General features: G+C 31.7%; 2 protein-coding genes across 6 annotated transcripts in view; one reads left to right on the forward strand and one right to left on the reverse strand.

The window, feature by feature from the left end:
- Positions 1-2618, forward strand: part of LOC123293151 (proton channel OtopLc) — a 40393-nt gene extending 37775 nt beyond the window's left edge. For 4 of the 5 annotated variants that reach the window (XM_044873867.1, XM_044873866.1, XM_044873871.1 and 1 more), the window contains 2 exons: positions 1310-1523; positions 2256-2618. In XM_044873867.1, coding sequence (XP_044729802.1) covers positions 1310-1523; positions 2256-2564 — 523 coding nt within the window. In that variant the 3' untranslated portion in view covers positions 2565-2618. The remainder of the gene's footprint in view (positions 1-1309; positions 1524-2255) is intronic. The other variant, XM_044873868.1, reaches the window with a different exon arrangement.
- A 6763-nt stretch (positions 2619-9381) lies between these two features.
- Positions 9382-15625, reverse strand: LOC123293611 (LIM/homeobox protein Lhx3-like). The gene is made up of 5 exons (XM_044874488.1): positions 15493-15625; positions 11340-11661; positions 11157-11282; positions 10068-10209; positions 9382-9764 (listed from the first exon to the last, which is right to left on the reverse strand). Exons 1-5 carry the CDS (start codon positions 15515-15517, stop codon positions 9522-9524), a joined length of 858 nt encoding a protein of 285 aa, XP_044730423.1. The 5' UTR covers positions 15518-15625; the 3' UTR covers positions 9382-9521.
- Positions 15626-19102: the final 3477 nt, after the last annotated feature.

The raw sequence follows: 19102 nt of genomic DNA on the forward strand, positions 1-19102 counted from the left end.
TTAATCAAAGAAAACGAATTAGCTAATAAAAGATGCAGGTTATGTTAGAGTGGCTGTCCAGGGGTGCGACACACTTAGACCATAGGGTCCATGGTGATACCGAAAAAGGGTTGGCCCATCCCCGGCCACTAACCCATGAATCATTTGGAGCTGTTTAAGAACAGCAGGAGAGCTTTGACGTCGACAGGCTTTAGGTCGGAGAGGTCGTCAAAAAGAGGCTGGCACAAATAAGTCCATCTCCTCACGGCAAGAGCTAGGCAATGACAGAGAAGATGAGACATTGTCTTCACCACTGTGACAGCTCCTGCAGTAGTCGAGATACACTGTCAGACCCGGGCGTTCAGCATGCCTGCCGCCCAACCAGTCCAAAAGATGAAACTCTTGTACGAAATATTTTTCTGTAAACACACCTACAAGAAAAATTCAGCAAATAACTTATATGGCCTTAAGAATCAGTATCCTATATTTTTGTCCTACAGTTTATGTTTTGTTATCATTTTATAATGATAAATTCATTTTTGCCAGAAACATGAAAATCACTGCCACCTTGGTGGAAAAAATATTTGAAGAAAGAATAAGTCTTAGAAACTCTAAAAAAGTCTTAGGAACTCTGAATTTCTCAACGGTTTTGGACTGTCTAATTCTGACTTAATACGTCTGGGTAACTCTGAATTAGAGTAAAAAAACGTTGAGAAATTCAGAGTTATTCAGAGTTCCTAAGACTTTTTCAGAATTCTTAAGACTTTTCCAGCAGGACAGAACTCTTTTCTTTCTTTTTAGCCTTCTGAGACTTCATGAGTTTTAATATTCAATTCAAGTCAAAACCTAGACATTATGTTACAGAAAATTATATTGGAATCAAGTATTCCTAAATGATCAAAATTAATTAAATTGGCTAAAAAAATTTGAATAAAATTGGAAACTGATGTTTTAAATCAAGGAATCGTAACGTAATAACTTTTTTTTAAATAATCACTCAAAATTACTTTACGAATCGCTGATAAAAAGTAATCATCAAATTTCATCAAAATCATTACACAAAATTCATTACCAAAAATACAAATTATTATTATTTTTTTAATTTTATTATTTTAACAAAAATGTATTTCTTTATATTTTTATTAATTTATACGAAATTATTTTTTATAATTTTTTTTAAGTACTTGCTCTAATATTTTTAGTTGATTTTTATTTATGCACTAAGTAAAAAGTACTGTAATTTTTGAATTTAGAATTTTTGGCTTATTTTTAATTTCTTTATTTGCACATTCAAAAACCAAAACACATTGTTTCATCTCACATCATACAGGGCTACCAAGTTGAGGTCCGTCTACGCTTACAGGGTGCAACATTTGAAATTCCGTTCGGAGGAACAAAGTGATTTAAATGACATATTGCTACGTGTATCAGCATTTGGATTATTTACGTATGCTGTGTTTAGTGTCATTGCTGGCTCATTAAATGCACTTACAAGTGAACCAAATTTGTTGGTGATGGTTACGGGAGTATTGTCAATTGTTCAGGTAAGAAAATACAATTTTTTTGCTTTTAGAAACTTTCGGGGTGAAGAATTACTTCTTCCTAATTAAAAGTCTTTGCTAAAAACGACCTTAAGTCAGAAGTTGAAAGGCTCGATTAAATGTGCAAGACACTTTCATCTCATTAATCTTCTTAGCAAAGTGAATTCTTTTTTCAATGTTTGTTTTCACTAAAGTCTTTTCGACACCGTTCAGAACTCTTTGTATTTTCAATAATACTTGTCGTTTCATACTATTATGAAAATGCAAATCGAGACCTTCTTATGATTCAGTGATCAATTACTCATTCGGGTATTGTCTCAATTCTGCCAGATCTCCTGTCATTTTGCAATTTGCCAGCTAGACCGTTTTCATGTCCTGTATTACTTGACGATAAAGTAAGGCGATCTTTTATCTTATGACCGTTGGCATTATGCATTTTAATGTATTTTGATGATAAATGACGATATCTCCGATGGTCTGGAACTAAAATTATGTACCTTACTGCCTCTTTAGGTCTTATAAGCTTTGACTCTAAGAATTTTAGTGCAACTTTGTTGTCAAAATAAATTATAGCATTAGCGGGAAGTCTGGGACTATCGTTTTTATACGTTACTGCTACTTTATACCGTAACTTCCTCCCCATTTAGCAATAATCATAGCCTTTTACTAGCTATTTCTTCAGCTTTATTACTATTTTTGCTACTTATGCTACTATTTCTATATTATTTTTCGTAGGTGATACTACAACTCTTATTTGTGGCTGATGTCGCCCGTAGACGGGTACACTTACCTGAACATGACCGTTCTAAACCTGGACGACAAATTGTCACCTTTTTGCTGATATGCAACGTTACTATGTGGATTATTTATACATTTGAAATGCAAAAAGTTGAAGCAAATCCAGTACAATTGGACTTTTATGGATTTGCAACTTGGGCCATAATACAACGTATTACCCTTCCATTATGTATATTCCATCGATTCCACTCAGCAGTAACGCTTGCAGAAATTTGGAAAACCAGCTACAAAGCACGTTTGGAGTAAATTTCATAGAGAATTTTTGCAATAAATATTTGCAAATTCAAAGACAAAAATTTTTTGGAACTAAATTCGATTTATTTTCATCATATTTCTCTGAGGAATTAATCGTATTTCTTACCAAATATTCCACATAATTGGCAATAAAGAATTGTTGCCCTTTTAAAATATCTGGTAATGTAAGAATGTGATTTTATTTCGAAAAAATATTTGGATGTGCTCAAACATGGTATTTACAAAACACACATAATCAAAAAAAAATTAAAAATGCTCAAAAAAGATTTTAAATCAGCATAATTATGTCCATTTAACCACCTGTGATTTATAAAAAATTCTTTTAAATATTTTTAGCTTCGTTTAGTTTAACCAAAATCCATTCTCGCGTGCTAATTGACTGAGAATTAAACAGCGAAATTATTTAAGTTTTCGGTTTCTGTATAGCGGGAGTACCAATCAAAGTTAGTTGGACGTCACGAGGTTGTAACAATAAATTTTCGATTAATATTTTGTCCAAACATAAAAAAAAGAAAACCAAACGTACTTGCAATCTAAGCGTTTGTGTTTTTATAAATAAATAAAATAACAAATGCCAAAGTTAGAGTTTAAAAAAAAAAAATGAAATGAATATTTATAATAACTATCTAAAAAAAATCGCAAAAATTGTCATTGTAGGTTTTTAAATAAATAAATAAAAAAATTATAAATATGTAGATTAGGTACCATATTCAAGAAAAAAAATTAATATATTTAAAGAATAAAAAGTATGTTATTTATTTTACTTCAAATTAAGTAGGGAAGTCAGTCCTTTTTCTGATACAAATAACTCTATTTGTGACAGAAATTATTGACTGATATATTTAATTAATAAAAAAAAAAAAATATGTACATTTTGAAAATTATATTTTAAAAGAAAAAGAAGGCATATTTATTTTGCGTATGAAAAAAAAATTATGTACTAATGCTATATGATGTCTTGCTAAGGTTTTTGAAGTTTGTCGTTAGAAAAAAAAAACCAAAAAGCTCTAAAAAATTAATAGCCGTATGTTAAAAAAAAATATTTATATAAAGCATGCTATTCGAATTAACTCGCGTACATGTTAGATTTAAAAAATTTATCAATTACATATAATAAACATAAAACGTTGCAAGGTAAGTCGAAAATAATAATAAAGGTTTCAGGGTCGAAAATATTACAGCATCTAGTCATGAACGGTTCAATTCTCTATAAAATCGATTTATCTTGTGGCTGATTTAAACAAAATACTCAAAAATAGTTGAGGAGAATGAATTTAGAAATGAAATTAGCATTGGAAAATTGTTATTTATATTTCGTAAGATTATTTATATGTTATCAGGGATTTGAAGTTGGTAGAAACTTCGAACCATCACAGGAGAATGCAATCAAGGTAAACTATTTGAATCTCATCTAAAGCTCAGAAACATCTTGATTCGGTCCTGTTCATTTGTAAAGGCTGATTATTTGAATTGAGAAATAAATAAAAATACCAACCTTGTTTCAGGTGTTCCAAAATTTGTGAAGGTGATGGATCGCTTCTCGATGCGAATATTACCGAATTCAAGGTAAACTATTTGAATCTCACCTAAAGCTCAGAAACATTTTGATTCGGCCCTGTTCATTTATAAAGGCTGCTTATTTGAATTAAGAAATAAATAAAAAATACCAACCTTGTTTCTGTTGTTCGATGCGAACATTACCGAATATCTTGAATGATTTTCTTTCGAACATTCAATAACAATTTTATAATGCTTTAAACAAAAACATGAAATTTGGATCGTAAGCATTTGAGAATTGGCAAGTTTTTTATTTGCCATAATATATCGCAAAAAATTTTCCTTGTTAAGTATTAATTAATAGCTCATTTTAAAAGTATCAACTCACACCATTTAAAAAAAAATCATTTCAATAGAGAGAGATTAACACATAGATAACACATTTAAAAAAAAAAGAGAAAAAACATTTCATTCCAATTTTTGTACTTATCTACTTTTATACGTTTTCACAAAATGAATATAAAAAAAAATTTTAATGAGAAAATGTTAATTAAAAAATTCCAAAAATCAAAATTTGTAAAAAAAAAATTTAACTTTAATGCAAAACATATGGACTGTATTAATTATACTTATTTATTTTACTGTAAGTGGACCAGCATACTTCAAGCAAACAAAAAATTTTTAACAAATATTTTTAGATATTTTTCTTAAACAGTTTTTTGCATCCAAAATATACATGTTTTACAACCTTTAACTTTTTGAAATAATGGTGTTAATGAATTATTTCTTGAAAACTTGATGAATGAAATAAGAAACTTGAATCGACTCAAATTATTCAGTCACGTGACAGCAAACACCAATCAGTAAGTAGTGAAAGTATTACGTCACACCATGACAAACGCTAGAAAAACAACATTACATTTTAATAGACCGAAGCAATTTATTTGATTACAATTGCTTAAACTTGCAACACACAAAAACACTTGTATGTCAAGTCGTGATGTCATTCTAGACGCCATGACACACTTCATTGTTTTCGAAGTAATATGAAATAATATTAAAATAAAAATGAATTTTTCAAAAGATCGAAAGAAATAGTTCACTACACCATACGAGTATTGTAAAAAAATTTTACCTTGCATAAAACTGCTTTTAAAAAATGCTTTTCAATCAAATAACATAAGTTAAAATTTAAACAAGAACTCTAAAAAATTGCATAATTAAAATTTAAAGACAATCATTGGAGACATAATTATTCAAAATTAAAAATATAATAAAAATATAGCACTGCGAATCTCAGAGTTAAGTAAAGGTTTCTTGTCTGAACAGCATTTTTTAAATATTAATGTACTTTTAAAGAGAAAAACTGGTATAATATTAAAATGTTGGTACGTAATTTTAAAAGAATCATTTTTATGAAAATTTAAAATCAAGAAACATTTTAAAAACGTAACTACCTCTATACAAAAAAAAAAACTCGATGTTTTGCTATTAATTAATCCTTGAAACAAAATTGAAACTAAAACAAAATTTACGTACTAACACAAAGACAAAAATTATTCAATTGAACGAGGCATCCCATCATCTCATCTCATTCAGAGGAAATAATACAAAAAAAATTATTTCGAATTTATTTTTTATAAACGAAAGGTGTCAAAAATATAAAATACGCTCAAACAATTTTGCTCATTATTGAAGAGCTGCAAAACAAAAATTTTGCTTACCCTTTACTTATTTATGCTAAGTCAGATATTGTATAAATTAGCATACACCACTGCCAACTCGAATTTTCCTCCCATTTTCATCAAAAACTCGATGCCACTACATATATAAATAAAGACCCGAAAAAAAAACATCATCATTTAATCCCCCTTTTTTAAAGGTGAAAAATATTGGATTTTTTTATAAAAATTCCAAAATGAATAAACTTCAATACCGAAAAAAATTAAACAAAAAAAATTATACAAAAAAAATAATTAAAAATTAGTGTATGTTTCTGAGTTTATATATACTTAAATAATTATTAAATTTTAATGAAAACAAAGTTTAAACATACAAGATTGAATTCGTACTTATATTTATAAAAATGTGATTTCATAATTTAAACAGAAACAAACAAAAATATTTATAATTTAGAATGGATTTTTTACACTGAGTATAATTTAAAGATATGGAAATAATTCGAAGAGTGCTTACTTGGATCATTTTGAAAAGTCTTGCAATAACTCGGAAAGAAGTTTAGTAGTCGATGGTAATGGCGATCTGTGTTCCGTGTCATTCATATTTTAATAGAAATTTTCCATTAAACCTACCTGGAGGTGCGTAAATCTAGAGGTTTTGTCCCTAAAAGATCAGGAGAATTCTTCGTTACGAAGTAAATGTCTTTTGTTAAAATAATGTTGACATTCGCTTGTTTTAAAGCAACTTTACAATCTCATGTTTTCAGCAAAAACTACTTTCGATAAAGTACCTAATAATAATAATAATAATAATAATAATAATAATAATAATAATAATAATAATAATAATAACAAAAAGAGAGGCACCACAAGTGGGTAACAAGCACCTAGACCAAGAGTTTTCTGTGCCCTTCTTGAGAAGGACCTGTCACCCAAACTAGACGTCTTCGGGTTAGAGGCGCTATTAAAATCGAATGAAGGTATAGGATTCAGCCGAAGCCAGGTGCCATGCTGAAAACCCACAGCTTCTCCGTCGGGATCTCTCCCAGGATTTATGGATCCAAGGTTTCGAACCCGAACACTCTAAATCTGATTGCAGATTTCTGAAGGTGTAAATAATATATTGGGAGGTTTCGTCATCCTTCATACAGGCTCTACAAGTGGGATCATTAGAGATCTCCATGATACGAAGGTGATAATTCAATCGACATCGACAGTGTCCTGTCAAGAGTCCTACCATCCTTCTCAACTGTGCTCTAGTAAATTTCAGACGAGCAAAGTCGGATGACTTAGCTGTGGTTATTACACAGTTTGGCCATTCGCATGCTCTGCGCTAAGTCCCAATAATCAAGACGGGCTTGCTGCCATTGTTTGATTCGGTAAATTACGGAGCATCTTGTTTTGGGAATGACATACTAAGGTGAAAGCGGCGATTGAGACGACCCCCTCTCGTGCCAACGAGTCTGCTGCTTCAATCCATTTAACGCCAGAGTGACCCGGTACCCAGTTTGTTTGTGGTGTTCAGTGTCAGGTGATTCAGCTACTCGAAGCATTCATATTATTATTACTTTTCTAATTATTTCGATATCTTTAAAATGCTCCTTATACATTCATATACAATAGTAGGATATATTTAATTAGAATTTTAAATTTATTTTTTAAACATATATTTACGATATACTCTAATTTCTCTAAAGTTTGTCTCTTCTTGTTATTCCAAATTATTAATAATTAACTGACCATCATTTTTTTTTAATTAATAATTTGTGGAAAACAATAAGAACTCATTTTATGGAAATCAAAATAAATAAAAATTTTACATCCATTCTAAAAAAACATATAAAAAAAATTTATTAAATATTATCTGTCGTGTGAATAAAATAGTGAGTTAATGTTATAAATATATTAAGCTCGAAAAAAAAAATTAAAAATAAAATAAAAAAATATACTGTTCTTTCATTATTTACAATAATAATAAATTAAAATTAATTAATATTGAAAAAAAATCGTAATAACTGACATAAATATTATACACCAAAAAAAAAAAATGAAAAAGAGATTGTAATAAATGTTTTATTGAAGACGTGTTTTATTGAAGAATTATTTTTTACTTGCATTTCTTCTTGTTTACAGTGGTCCTGTCCTAACGAGCGAGGTGTGTCGAGTTAAATCTTATTTATTTAAGCGAGCAATTCTCGTATATCTTAATATATATATTTCTTGTGTGCGTGTGTATGTAATTGAACTCCTCCTAGACGGCTGGACCGATTTTGATGAAATTTTTTGTGTGTGTTCGTGGAGATTCGAGAATGGTTTAGATTTACAATTTGGTCCAGTACAACTGTTTTTGAGGGCTCCGTACCAAAAAAATGAAATTTCATTAAATGGTGGGAGCGCATATAAATCATATCACATTATGTATACTATGTGTACTATGTATTTTTAATAGTATTCAGGTATTGTCAATAGGCATTTATTAGAGCCATATGCGAGCGCAGCGAGCTCTACTATCAAAGGTCAGGCCAAAGGTCGAAGGTCAGGCCACTCCAATAAATAGGAGTTAAATTGGGGTTTAGCGGGATGGGTTTAGCGGACAGGCTAAACGTAGTATAGGTATTCATGAATTGGAGTTACGTTTTTACGGGACAACGTCCGTCGGGGCCGCTAGTATATATATATATATACTACTGTGCCCAAAAAATAAGGTGACATGGTATTTATTTTGAAAATTGTTTATTTATTCATCCAAATCAATTTCATCCCCTTCAAAGTAATCTCCTCCCGAAGCAATGCACTTATGCCAACGGATTTTCCAATCTTCGAAACACTGATTGTAGTCACTTTCGTGTCAAAATGGTATCCCCATATCGTATCAAAACGGTATCCCCGGAGCGGTCTTTTGAGTTTGCTGAACAGCCAGAAGTCGCACGGCGTCAGACCAGGTGAATTATGAGTGCAGTATGGGATGGTGCATTATCGTGGTGTAAAAACCATCAATTGTCTTTCCACAATTCCGGCCTTTTTAGGCGGATAGTGTTATGGTAAATGGTGCATAACGTTCAAATAATATTCTTTGTTGACTGTTTACCCGGGCGGAAGGAATTCATAATGCACAACAAACGCGTGCAGTTTAAATTCAAATGTCTTCTTTTTTTTGGGCCACAGTATTATACCATGCACTATTCAGTCCATCACATCCAATTAAATTAATTTTTTATTGTGACGGCGGAAATCGAACCCGCTACCCTAGGCATATCGCATAAGGGATTTTTTATCGCTTTAACAAAGTGGCTACTAGGCTTGACGTATTAACAGATCCATGTAATATATTTCGCACTTCAAATGAATCAACTATTGCTGAAACATTTTTTGCAAAAATTATACCCTGAGAAGAAAAATATCTGGTTCATTTAAAATGAAACATCCTATATAAGTGAGAAAATTTAAAGATAGTGGCACATATTCGCTTGAATTTTGAGTTTATTATTCAAATAAATATTTTACAAAACCCAATTAACAAATATCTTTAATTAAATACAATAATTCTTAACATATAAATACCTAAATCAAACAAATTAATTTCTTTGATTGTCTTTTTAAAAAATTTGATTTAATAAAACGAATAAATTTCTTTCCTCACTGTTTTCGACCATTGCACAATATCTAACGAATCACATTTTTGGCGGCAAAATATCTTACATTTAAACAAAAAAAAGTTTATGTTAATATATACAGTAGAGCATAAAACCCTTTAGGGGTAAAATGCCTTTAGTTAACGAATTGGAGGACCCATTAATTCAAATGTCTCTGGATCAGCGGGTGGACTTCCTTCATATCCATTACCATTATTATCATCACGTGTAGCACGTTGTTTGGTACTTGGTAAGCGATAATTTTTTTCAGGAAAACAATTCTTCGTTGGTTTATTACTTATTATAGTTAAATTTTTCTCATCACATCGAAGTTGATCATTTGTTGGTATGTAATTGCTTAGGTTTTCATCGATTGTCGATGGCTGTAAAATATTGATCAAATTAATTAATTAACGTATAGTAACCTCTTTAATAAAAGAATGTTATTTAGACCATTTTAAAAACAGATTATCTACCCAGACACAAGACATTTGACTATTTATGCCAATAGACAAGTTTCCGTCTCTGGCTAGTTAATGAAACACCAAATTTAGTGAAAAGTATAACAAATGAGCGTTAAGAGTAGTCTTAACGACTTCTTTTAAATTGACAAGGGAATGTCTGTTTATGATTTGTAATAAGATGGCATAATATCCGGAAAATAAGGTAAAACTATAAAGTCATACCTGTAAACTACTGACTTGCCTTCGTATGTGTGCTAAACTCGTTGGATTATATGACATATTCGCAAATACAAGTCGTTCTCCATAATCGTACTCACAAAGAACTTTGTTTTCACATAAATAAAATCGATCACCTACACAAAACCTGGAAAAAATATTTACGTCGGTTACTGGTTATAGCACTACGGCGGAAAAGAACTACGAAGAATTGAATTTTCTGTCTATTTTTTAGAAAACACAAATATTGATACAATACATCCTTAAAGAGTCTTCCAAAAATTGAGAAAGTAGATAACTAATTTAAAAATATCTAAAATGAAAGGTATACAGAGTGCCCAATCAACTATGGCTAAAGCTCGTTTTGTAGTTAACCAGTCACAAAAGAAATTAGACAAAAGTTGCAGAGTTAGATGGGGGCATCATGTTCTGATCAGAGATCAACACTTAAAATTGTAAAGAAGAACCTCATAAAAAAACCAACAATTTTTATTTAAAACATTTTTTTGAAAATCTTTAGTTTTCTTGTCCTTTTACTTTTGGTAATTGGAACTATTGCTTCTGAATATTGCAAATTTTGTCATCATTCAACATTTTAGTTTTTTTGTTAGATGAGATTATCTCTTTTCTTTAATGAAAACCGCATAGCCCGTTTTGCCCTTACATTTTGTCTTTCGAGAGGTTAGGAAGACAAATTGGTCTGTTTTAACCTGCTGGAGCCGTTTTATCTTCCTTTCTCCTACGTTTAATATTTATACGTAGGGTATAAAAACTATCTTATATGTACTCGATTTTCATCGATTATTTCTGGGGTGATTAAGTTTGTGCAGTAGCTTTTCTGCTGTTAATTAATAAGAAATAGATCATGTTTGCAGATGCCAAATTAGAGCAGACTTTATTTTATAATGGCCATTTTTCCGCTGTACCCAAGCCCGTTAATACTGTTTATATCGTGATGAATCGGGGAATCACAGTTGCTTTGTTTTCTTTGCCTTTAAAAGTTTACCTTACCAAGTTAAATTAAATTCTTCGTAGCTTATTTCTCATAGGTTTGACGATGCATTATCTAAATCTAAATGTTGATAAATACAATACCTATGATTACACTGATGACAAGCAAAACATTCCAAATGATAAACATTATTTTTCGCTCGCATAACCATTTCAAATGCTGGTATTACCTTATTACAAGCGGCACAATATCCAGTCGTACCAAATAACCTTCGAAAAATAAATAAGTTAAATATTTGTTTCTGAGGAAATCAGTTATTAACTCACCTTAGATAATCCCTTTTACAAAGTATTAAATTTGCTTTTGTATATAGTGTTGAGCCAACTTCTCCAAGTCGACAATCACAGCATCCACATTTTAAACAATCCTCATGCCAATATAAATCTAATGCTTTCAATAAAAACCGTTGCAGTATGTGTTTACCACAACCAGCGCATATTCTACGTCCATTTGATACGACTGTGGATGTTGTTGTCGCCGTAATATCTGATGTTGTTGTTGTTGTTGAATGATTATTCGTTACGCCTACGGTTGTTCGGCTACATATACCACTAATATTGTTAAGAATTTTCTCCCCACCCTCAGTCTCTGAAAACAAATTTAGTATGTAATTTTTTACTTTTGTCTTCTGATTATTCGTCGGCTTTTTCTCATATTACTTGTTGTTTTCACGCAACTTATTATAAAAAGTGAATCGTGTGTATTAAAAAATATGTGGTATGATGTGCATACATTAAGGGTTGGGTTTGGGGGGTTGAAAATAGGACGTATATTATAACATGCAACATTAAAAACTTTTTTAACGAACTAAAGAGAAGTGGTTCTGTGTAGTATACTATATGTATATATGACAAAATGACGTGGTTGGGGTTCAAGAAGAGGAGAGAAGGGGTGTGATAAGTACGCTCGCTTCCTCATTTACCGTTTTATTAATTAAAAATATCCCGCTAGTACTGAGTGAAACTCTTCTTATTTACACTGTGTGTACCAAAAATGTTTGCCATTCATTTTTAACTTCCCTAAGTTGGAGTTTAATGCTAAGAAAGCATTTATCTAGCGATTGAAGTAGACTTTACGATAAACTGCATGATGGTACGATCCAATAATTTAAAATTTGAGGATTGTATACAAAAATTTAGACCTCTTCTGAAAATTAATCTCAACAGAGCGTCTAATTAAATTTAATACTTATAGTTTTTACAATATTTAATAGCTTTTAAATTTTAAATTGAAGTTCAATCAATAACAATAAATATTTTTACAGAATTTTCGAAAGTTTTGATCACTTTCACAAAACTAAAAGAATTAAAAAGCCTCTACTTTAAAGTCCTGATAACTAAAGATATCTTGATGGCTTTTAAAAAGAACTGGATAGGAAAGATCTTCCGCAAAGAGGTCTTTAAGAGATCATATTTCTGAAAGTCAGAACAAAAATTTCCTACACTGATCCTTTCCTACAAGACTTTAATCCGACCAGTAATGACGTATGGCGGTGAAACATGGACGCTGACAGAAGCTGATAAAGAAAGATTGAGAAGTTTCAAAAGAAAGGTCATCAGAAAGATATATGGAGGCGTCAAAGTAGGGGACGAATGGAGAGTCCAATACAACTCAGAAATTGACGACATATTACAAAAACAAGACATTGTTATTTTCACGAGGCGAGTAGGGAGACCCAAAATCAGATGGATGGACTATGACACGAATGATCTCAAAATCATGAATGTCGTAGGATAGGGGTTCCAAGTCAAAAGATAGGACGCAATGGAGGTCTATTGTTGAGGAGGTCAAGGCCCACACAGGGCCTTTTGATCGATCGATCGATCCTTTCCTAATATTTTTTACTTCTTTCTTCTCACTTCTTTTGGTTTCTTATGACTTCAGAAAAAGATTTACAGATTATATAAAAATTGATCTCATGAAATGAAAAAGTACTTCGTGAAGAAACTTAAATTAAGGATTACGATCAATTCCTTTGATTTAAAAATCTATTCCCATTATGTCTCACCCTGTATATTCAATAATAATAATGACGACACCGTATATATAACACATAGAAACTGAGATTTAATAAGAATAGCTCTGTATATAAAACGAATACGAACGAACATCTTCTTTATCCTTTTTTGTTCCAGAAGAGAGCAAAGACGAACAACACGGTACAGAAAAAAAAAGTATAGTATTTTCACTGCAGTCTTTTTTAATTAAAAATGAGTTATTATTAACGATGCTTTTAGTTATTATTATTATTATTATTATCATTATTATATGAGTCTTTTTATAAACGCTAATTGCTGTGCAAAAAAAAATGTATATCTATTGTTTCATTATATCTATAACTATATGCTTATATATAGAGATATAATATGCCTTTTTAGAGACATAAAATTTATGAAAATCTTATATATCTATAGAATTGTGAAAAAGTTTTAGTAGAAAATGAACACACATAAACATAAATTGAAGAAGCAGTAGCAAGCAGAAATAGTAATAATTCACTTTACATTTTAAGTAAATTCACCGATGACATATTTTAAGTTGTTCATCACCAAGGAGTAAACATAATGCGAAAAGATTGGATACTTATCGCTTATTCACCTGCTTGTTTAAAAGTGCAAGCCAGTAGCTTGAAGACTTACGATATCTATACAAATCCTTTTTTTTAATTTTCGTTTGTACCTTGTCATTTGATATATTTTAAGTATCATTAGTCCAAGACAGCCAAGCAGCTCTTAAATCCTTCAGCTCAGTCTATCTAACTTCAAAGGTAGCTGAGGACTGTCATACGTCTTTAATTGAATTAGCGGAACAAATGAATGTAAATCTGGTATGGGATACCGGGATAAAAGGGCATTCCAGGAAATTGTGAAGCCGACTATCTTGCTAAATGCTGCTGTTTACAAGCATCAAAAGACACCCGGGAGTTTGTGAACTGCAAGTTGCTCTTCAAAGAGGGTTTCTTAAAAAAAGGCGAATTTTAGATGGAGGCAGGAACGTACTTGTGGTATTACAAAACCAATCTGAGTAAAATCGTAGGCGGTCTGAAGATTTTATATCGCTGCCAAGGGCCTCTATTAGCAAGGTTGTTGCAGCTATTTCAGGACACTGGTTGAGAGGCAGGAACGCCTGGGGCTGACAGTATATCATGACTGTTGCATGAGCTATCACAATGGGGAGCCAGAAGAGACGATGTCTCATTTTCTCTGTCACTGCCCAGCTCTTGCCATGAGGAGATTGACTTACTTGAGGCTTATCAACCATTGACGACCTCTCCAACTTAAAGCCCGTTGACATCAAAGCGCTACTGCTGTTCCTAAACAGCTCCAAATGGTTCACGCAGTAGTGGCTGGGGATCGGCCAACCCTTTCTTTGGTATCACAAAGGACTGTATGGTGTAAGCGTGTCTCACCCCAGGACAACCACTCTAACCTAACCTAACATATTCGCCAGTTTCCAAAGAATGTCCCAAAACTATTAGTATAGCACGTGTGCGTAGCGTTGAAATCTTACTTACTGCAGTCTAAGCCAGAGTGTTACACCTCTAGCAGTGAAATTTTCATGCTAATTTATGAAATGAAACTTGTTCATGTTTCCCAAATTGATCTGTACCTACTATCTTAAAGTTTTTTTTAACGTTGTCAATCACTAGTTGTACTTCAATCACTATTATCGGGCGTTAAAAAATTAATGCAATCGATTCGATCAATGGACAATGATGCGACTTTATTTATATATACACGCAATGTATCTTCGACACTGACACTATAAAATTATAAGGCGAACTGCTTTATAGAAATCAAAAAATGCAGATTGTGTGTATCTGTCTGTATTACACAAATTATTACATTTATATTTGCTCCTTTTGTATGTGACAGGCATACCCATCATGTCCATATGAATGGATCCGCCACTGATATTTTTTCTACTTTGTATCTAAATATTATCTAGATATTTTTGACAAAAACTTGTACGTTCTTATTGATTCTATGTAAACTCAACTTTAGTTATGGAATGAATATCTTTTTATCCATTTATAAAATACCAATAGAAAATATGAGATGTGCAATATCTCAACACACACTTTTATATAATCACCTCATTATATCGCAACCTTATGGTGAATGAACAACTTTACTGCTGGCTTCTATCTTATCATATTATATAAATACCTTATTATAGCCATTATATACATTAATTACATGTACAAAGTATTAAAAAAGGCTTACTTACTTATTTCCCTCCATCAAAACTCTTCCCTTATTTTATGTGAGAGAAATTTTTGTAATAGTTTTTAAAATGATTAAAATGAAAAGAGTTGTTTTTGTACAAAGTTTTTTTTTTTTAATAAAAATATCTTCATTTCTTTCGTGAATGAAAAAATATTGAAGTAATGCTTACATTAATTAAAATTATACTCACCCTGGACATTTTCTGTACTGTGCATTTCCTCTTAAAGAATTATTGATATCACCGGCGTATCAAATGCCGGATTTATCTCCATGATGCTACTTTTACATAATATCCACAGCTCTTTTATACTGTTGAAGCAAATGGTAATATTTCTGTAACAAATTAGTATATGAGATGTTAATTTACTAAAAACTATCATTTTTGACTTGTCAAGTTTCAAATAGTAAAAATTATATCCGTCTCTAATTTGCTATTTTCAGAAGTAGTAGCTTACTAATATAGTTCTATCCCTCCATTTGGAGGCCAATTGTTTTCAGGTACACACTTCGTGAACATAAGGGGATGGATTCGTAAGGTTATCAAAAACAAAAATCCAATAAGTTGCACAAAAAATTGGCCACGGAACGATATTTTTTGTCGGGTTTTTAGAAAAATTTTGAAATAAGATGGTTTTTGAGGTTTTTGAAGTAAAAACTTCTTTAGCGACGTTGGGCACTTTTTGGTAGGGATAAATGTTATGGGTTTTATCAACAAATTTTCAACTCTCTATCTTTTATAGTTTTGAAGTAAATTTTACCCAAATTTCGCCTAAACTTTTGTTCTATGTCTTATGGTTTACAAAATGGATCCTAAAGACTCAAGACCCAATTAACCTATTGGGTCTTTGTTGCTCTTTTAAGAAATCAAACTCAATTTTTACGTCTTGGCTGGTGGATGGATGGGCGGACGAATGAACAAACGGAAATGAACTAATTCAGTGATTTTATGACCATCTGTACCAACATTTTGTTCGTATCATCAATATTTCTAAGCGTTACAAACTTATTAAAATTAGTATACCTTAATATATATTTCATACACAACAGGGTATAATTAGTTATGTAGAGATTAATTAGAGGAAAAAAAATGGATAGGCCATGTTCCGAAATCCTGAAAAAATTTCTTCAATTGTCCCTTACTAAGTTTTTTTACATCTCAAATAGTTTAGCCAAAAGTTAATGTAGATAAATGTATCTTAAATACGCTTCTGATCTACGATGATATCCCTTGAACCAACTTTAATCTGTACAAAATATTTCAAATATCAATTACACTAACAACAAAATGATATTACTCTCAAAAATTGAACACTGAAGTATAAATATCCAATATATACGATATGCGATAGATGTACAGAGCGTCACAAAAGATTGTATCATTATATTATTGGATTTTTCAATAGCAATGAAGTGTTTTTGTAATGTCATGGCTACCAACTATTTAATAGCAGGAATGTTTGGTTGATATTCAAAAGTTTAATAAAAATTGATCGTTCATTGGGAAGTGTATAATACCCAGATAAAGATGTAAGACAACAAGTGAAAACAAACAATTGACTGATTAATATTTGAAATACCATGTAAAGACATGTTGATCACGCAATCGTTTGTTTTTTTACGTCATACAAGTAAAGAAAGATAGCCAAACATACATACATACACACTCAACTGATATTCCCATACAATACATTCTATACAAGTGAAAACAAACAATTGACTGAGTTAATTGTTGAAATACCATGCATAGTCAGTGTTGATTTCTTTATCACATTACACATACAAACATGTGACACATACATAACTGATAATCAAGTATATTACATATTATAAAATTTGAGCCTAATTGTCGCCCTCACGGGTAAACAGTGATGTTTACGAAAAAATGTTTCAAACAAAAGTTGTTTAATTTTTGATAAGGAACATTTTTTATATTTAAACTTTTGTTCTATCTCTAACGGTTTACAAGATGGGTCTTACGAACCCAAGACCCAATTGACCTATGATGCTCATTTACGAACTTGACCTCCCTTTTTACGTCATGAGTACGCTGTAAAAAGCGTTCAGCTCGATATCTTTTTTCGTTTTTGAGCTATCGTGTCCACAGACGGACGGACAATCGGAAATGGACTAATTTGGTGATTTTATGAACACCTATGACAAAATTTTTTTCCTAGCATCATTATTTTTAAGCGTTACAAACTTGGGACTAAACTTAATATACTATGTATATTTCATATATACATGGTATAAAAACACAAGACTAGTTAGTCTAGATTTCAGGTGAGTGTTAGGGTCAAAGATTGTCCAATATATATTGCTCTATCTCTGGTGTGGTTTTTCATGGCGAAAAAATGCTCGAATATTATTAGCCTAAAAGGATTACGAGATCCACGCTCCTTGGCCAAACACTAATCACCAGATCGAAGCTGATTGGTCGACATGACAACTTGTTTGATACTTAAAGAGTATAAATTGTTCACACAACAAAACACTGGTGGGCAAATCTAAATCTCAGCATAGTTGTGTTTTGAGACAATGAGACATCTTGTACATTAACGACATTAAAGGCATCTCTCATCATCAGTTATTGATAAAATAGTTGGTTAGAATGAGTGACATTCGACATATATGATAGTGTTTGTGGTTTTGGGGCACTCGTAAAATCCATTATAGTAATGCATTTGAAGGAAAAGTTGTTGTTCCTCCACACACACACACACTCTCTGCTGATGATATGGATATGGAGAAGATGGGTGCGATATGAGTATGTATGGTATGTCTTATGCCATTGCCATGTTGTCTGTGTGTGAATGGACTCCATGTAAGTAATATTTTATTGGAATCAACTTCCTAGTCAGTTTGCTCCCATGAGGTCAACACCGATCTGTAAATATGTACATCAATATATAATAAGTTATATATAACATTATTGTATAATATGTTCTTAGAGGAATTACAAATAACTTCGGTACGTACTTGCAAATCAATTGAAACTCACTGACATGACGGTAACATCATGAAACATTCTATATTTTTTTGGATGACGGATTTATTAGTCGAATAACGGTCTAAGGCGCTAGTTTTAGAACGTTGGACTATTTAGACTTAGGTTGCGTTGGTTCGACTCCAGGCAGCGGCAGTGTGAACAATTTATAATTAATGGGAGTGCAGAATTGATTACATTGTCGTCGCTTGGAAAAGAACTAAGTAACCGACTCCACCCACATCAAAAAATGTAATTGTAAATATGTTTGTAATGGAATAAATAAAGATTAACAAATAATGATGTGGGTGGCCTCTGTGATTAGGCATGCGTCAGAAAAACGGAGGTTAAACCCCCATTATAATTATTATTAGTCGAATAATTATTGATTTTGACAACATATCCATGTAACTCAGGCAAAGTCCTTAACATTAGCTCTGGAATTCATCCGCGAAAGTTGAACCGCTGATAATTGATGTGTCGACAACTAATCCACACTACAATTAATCGTAACAACAGTTTATCCATAGACAAACGATATGAAGTGGTCAAGTCTCTATGGAATCGAGTTATCATGATTTCTGAGTTCTTTTTTGAGTTTGCATTAACTCTATGATTGAAATCCTCAGGCATTACATGGATTATTCATTAATCTGATGAGATCAAGCTAGCAAGAGTCTGCGAGTTATTTGGCCTTAGCGTAAGGTCATGGATATTAAGTCACCAAGGCGTTCTACGGGTTGGCGGCCTTACTACGAGTCGAGTTGACAGGCTTATACGGATTTTTTGGCTCTCATAAAATATTATTATTATAGAG

This window comes from Chrysoperla carnea, chromosome 2, assembly GCF_905475395.1.
Source record: "Chrysoperla carnea chromosome 2, inChrCarn1.1, whole genome shotgun sequence".
NCBI classification, from domain to species: Eukaryota; Metazoa; Arthropoda; class Insecta; order Neuroptera; family Chrysopidae; genus Chrysoperla; species Chrysoperla carnea.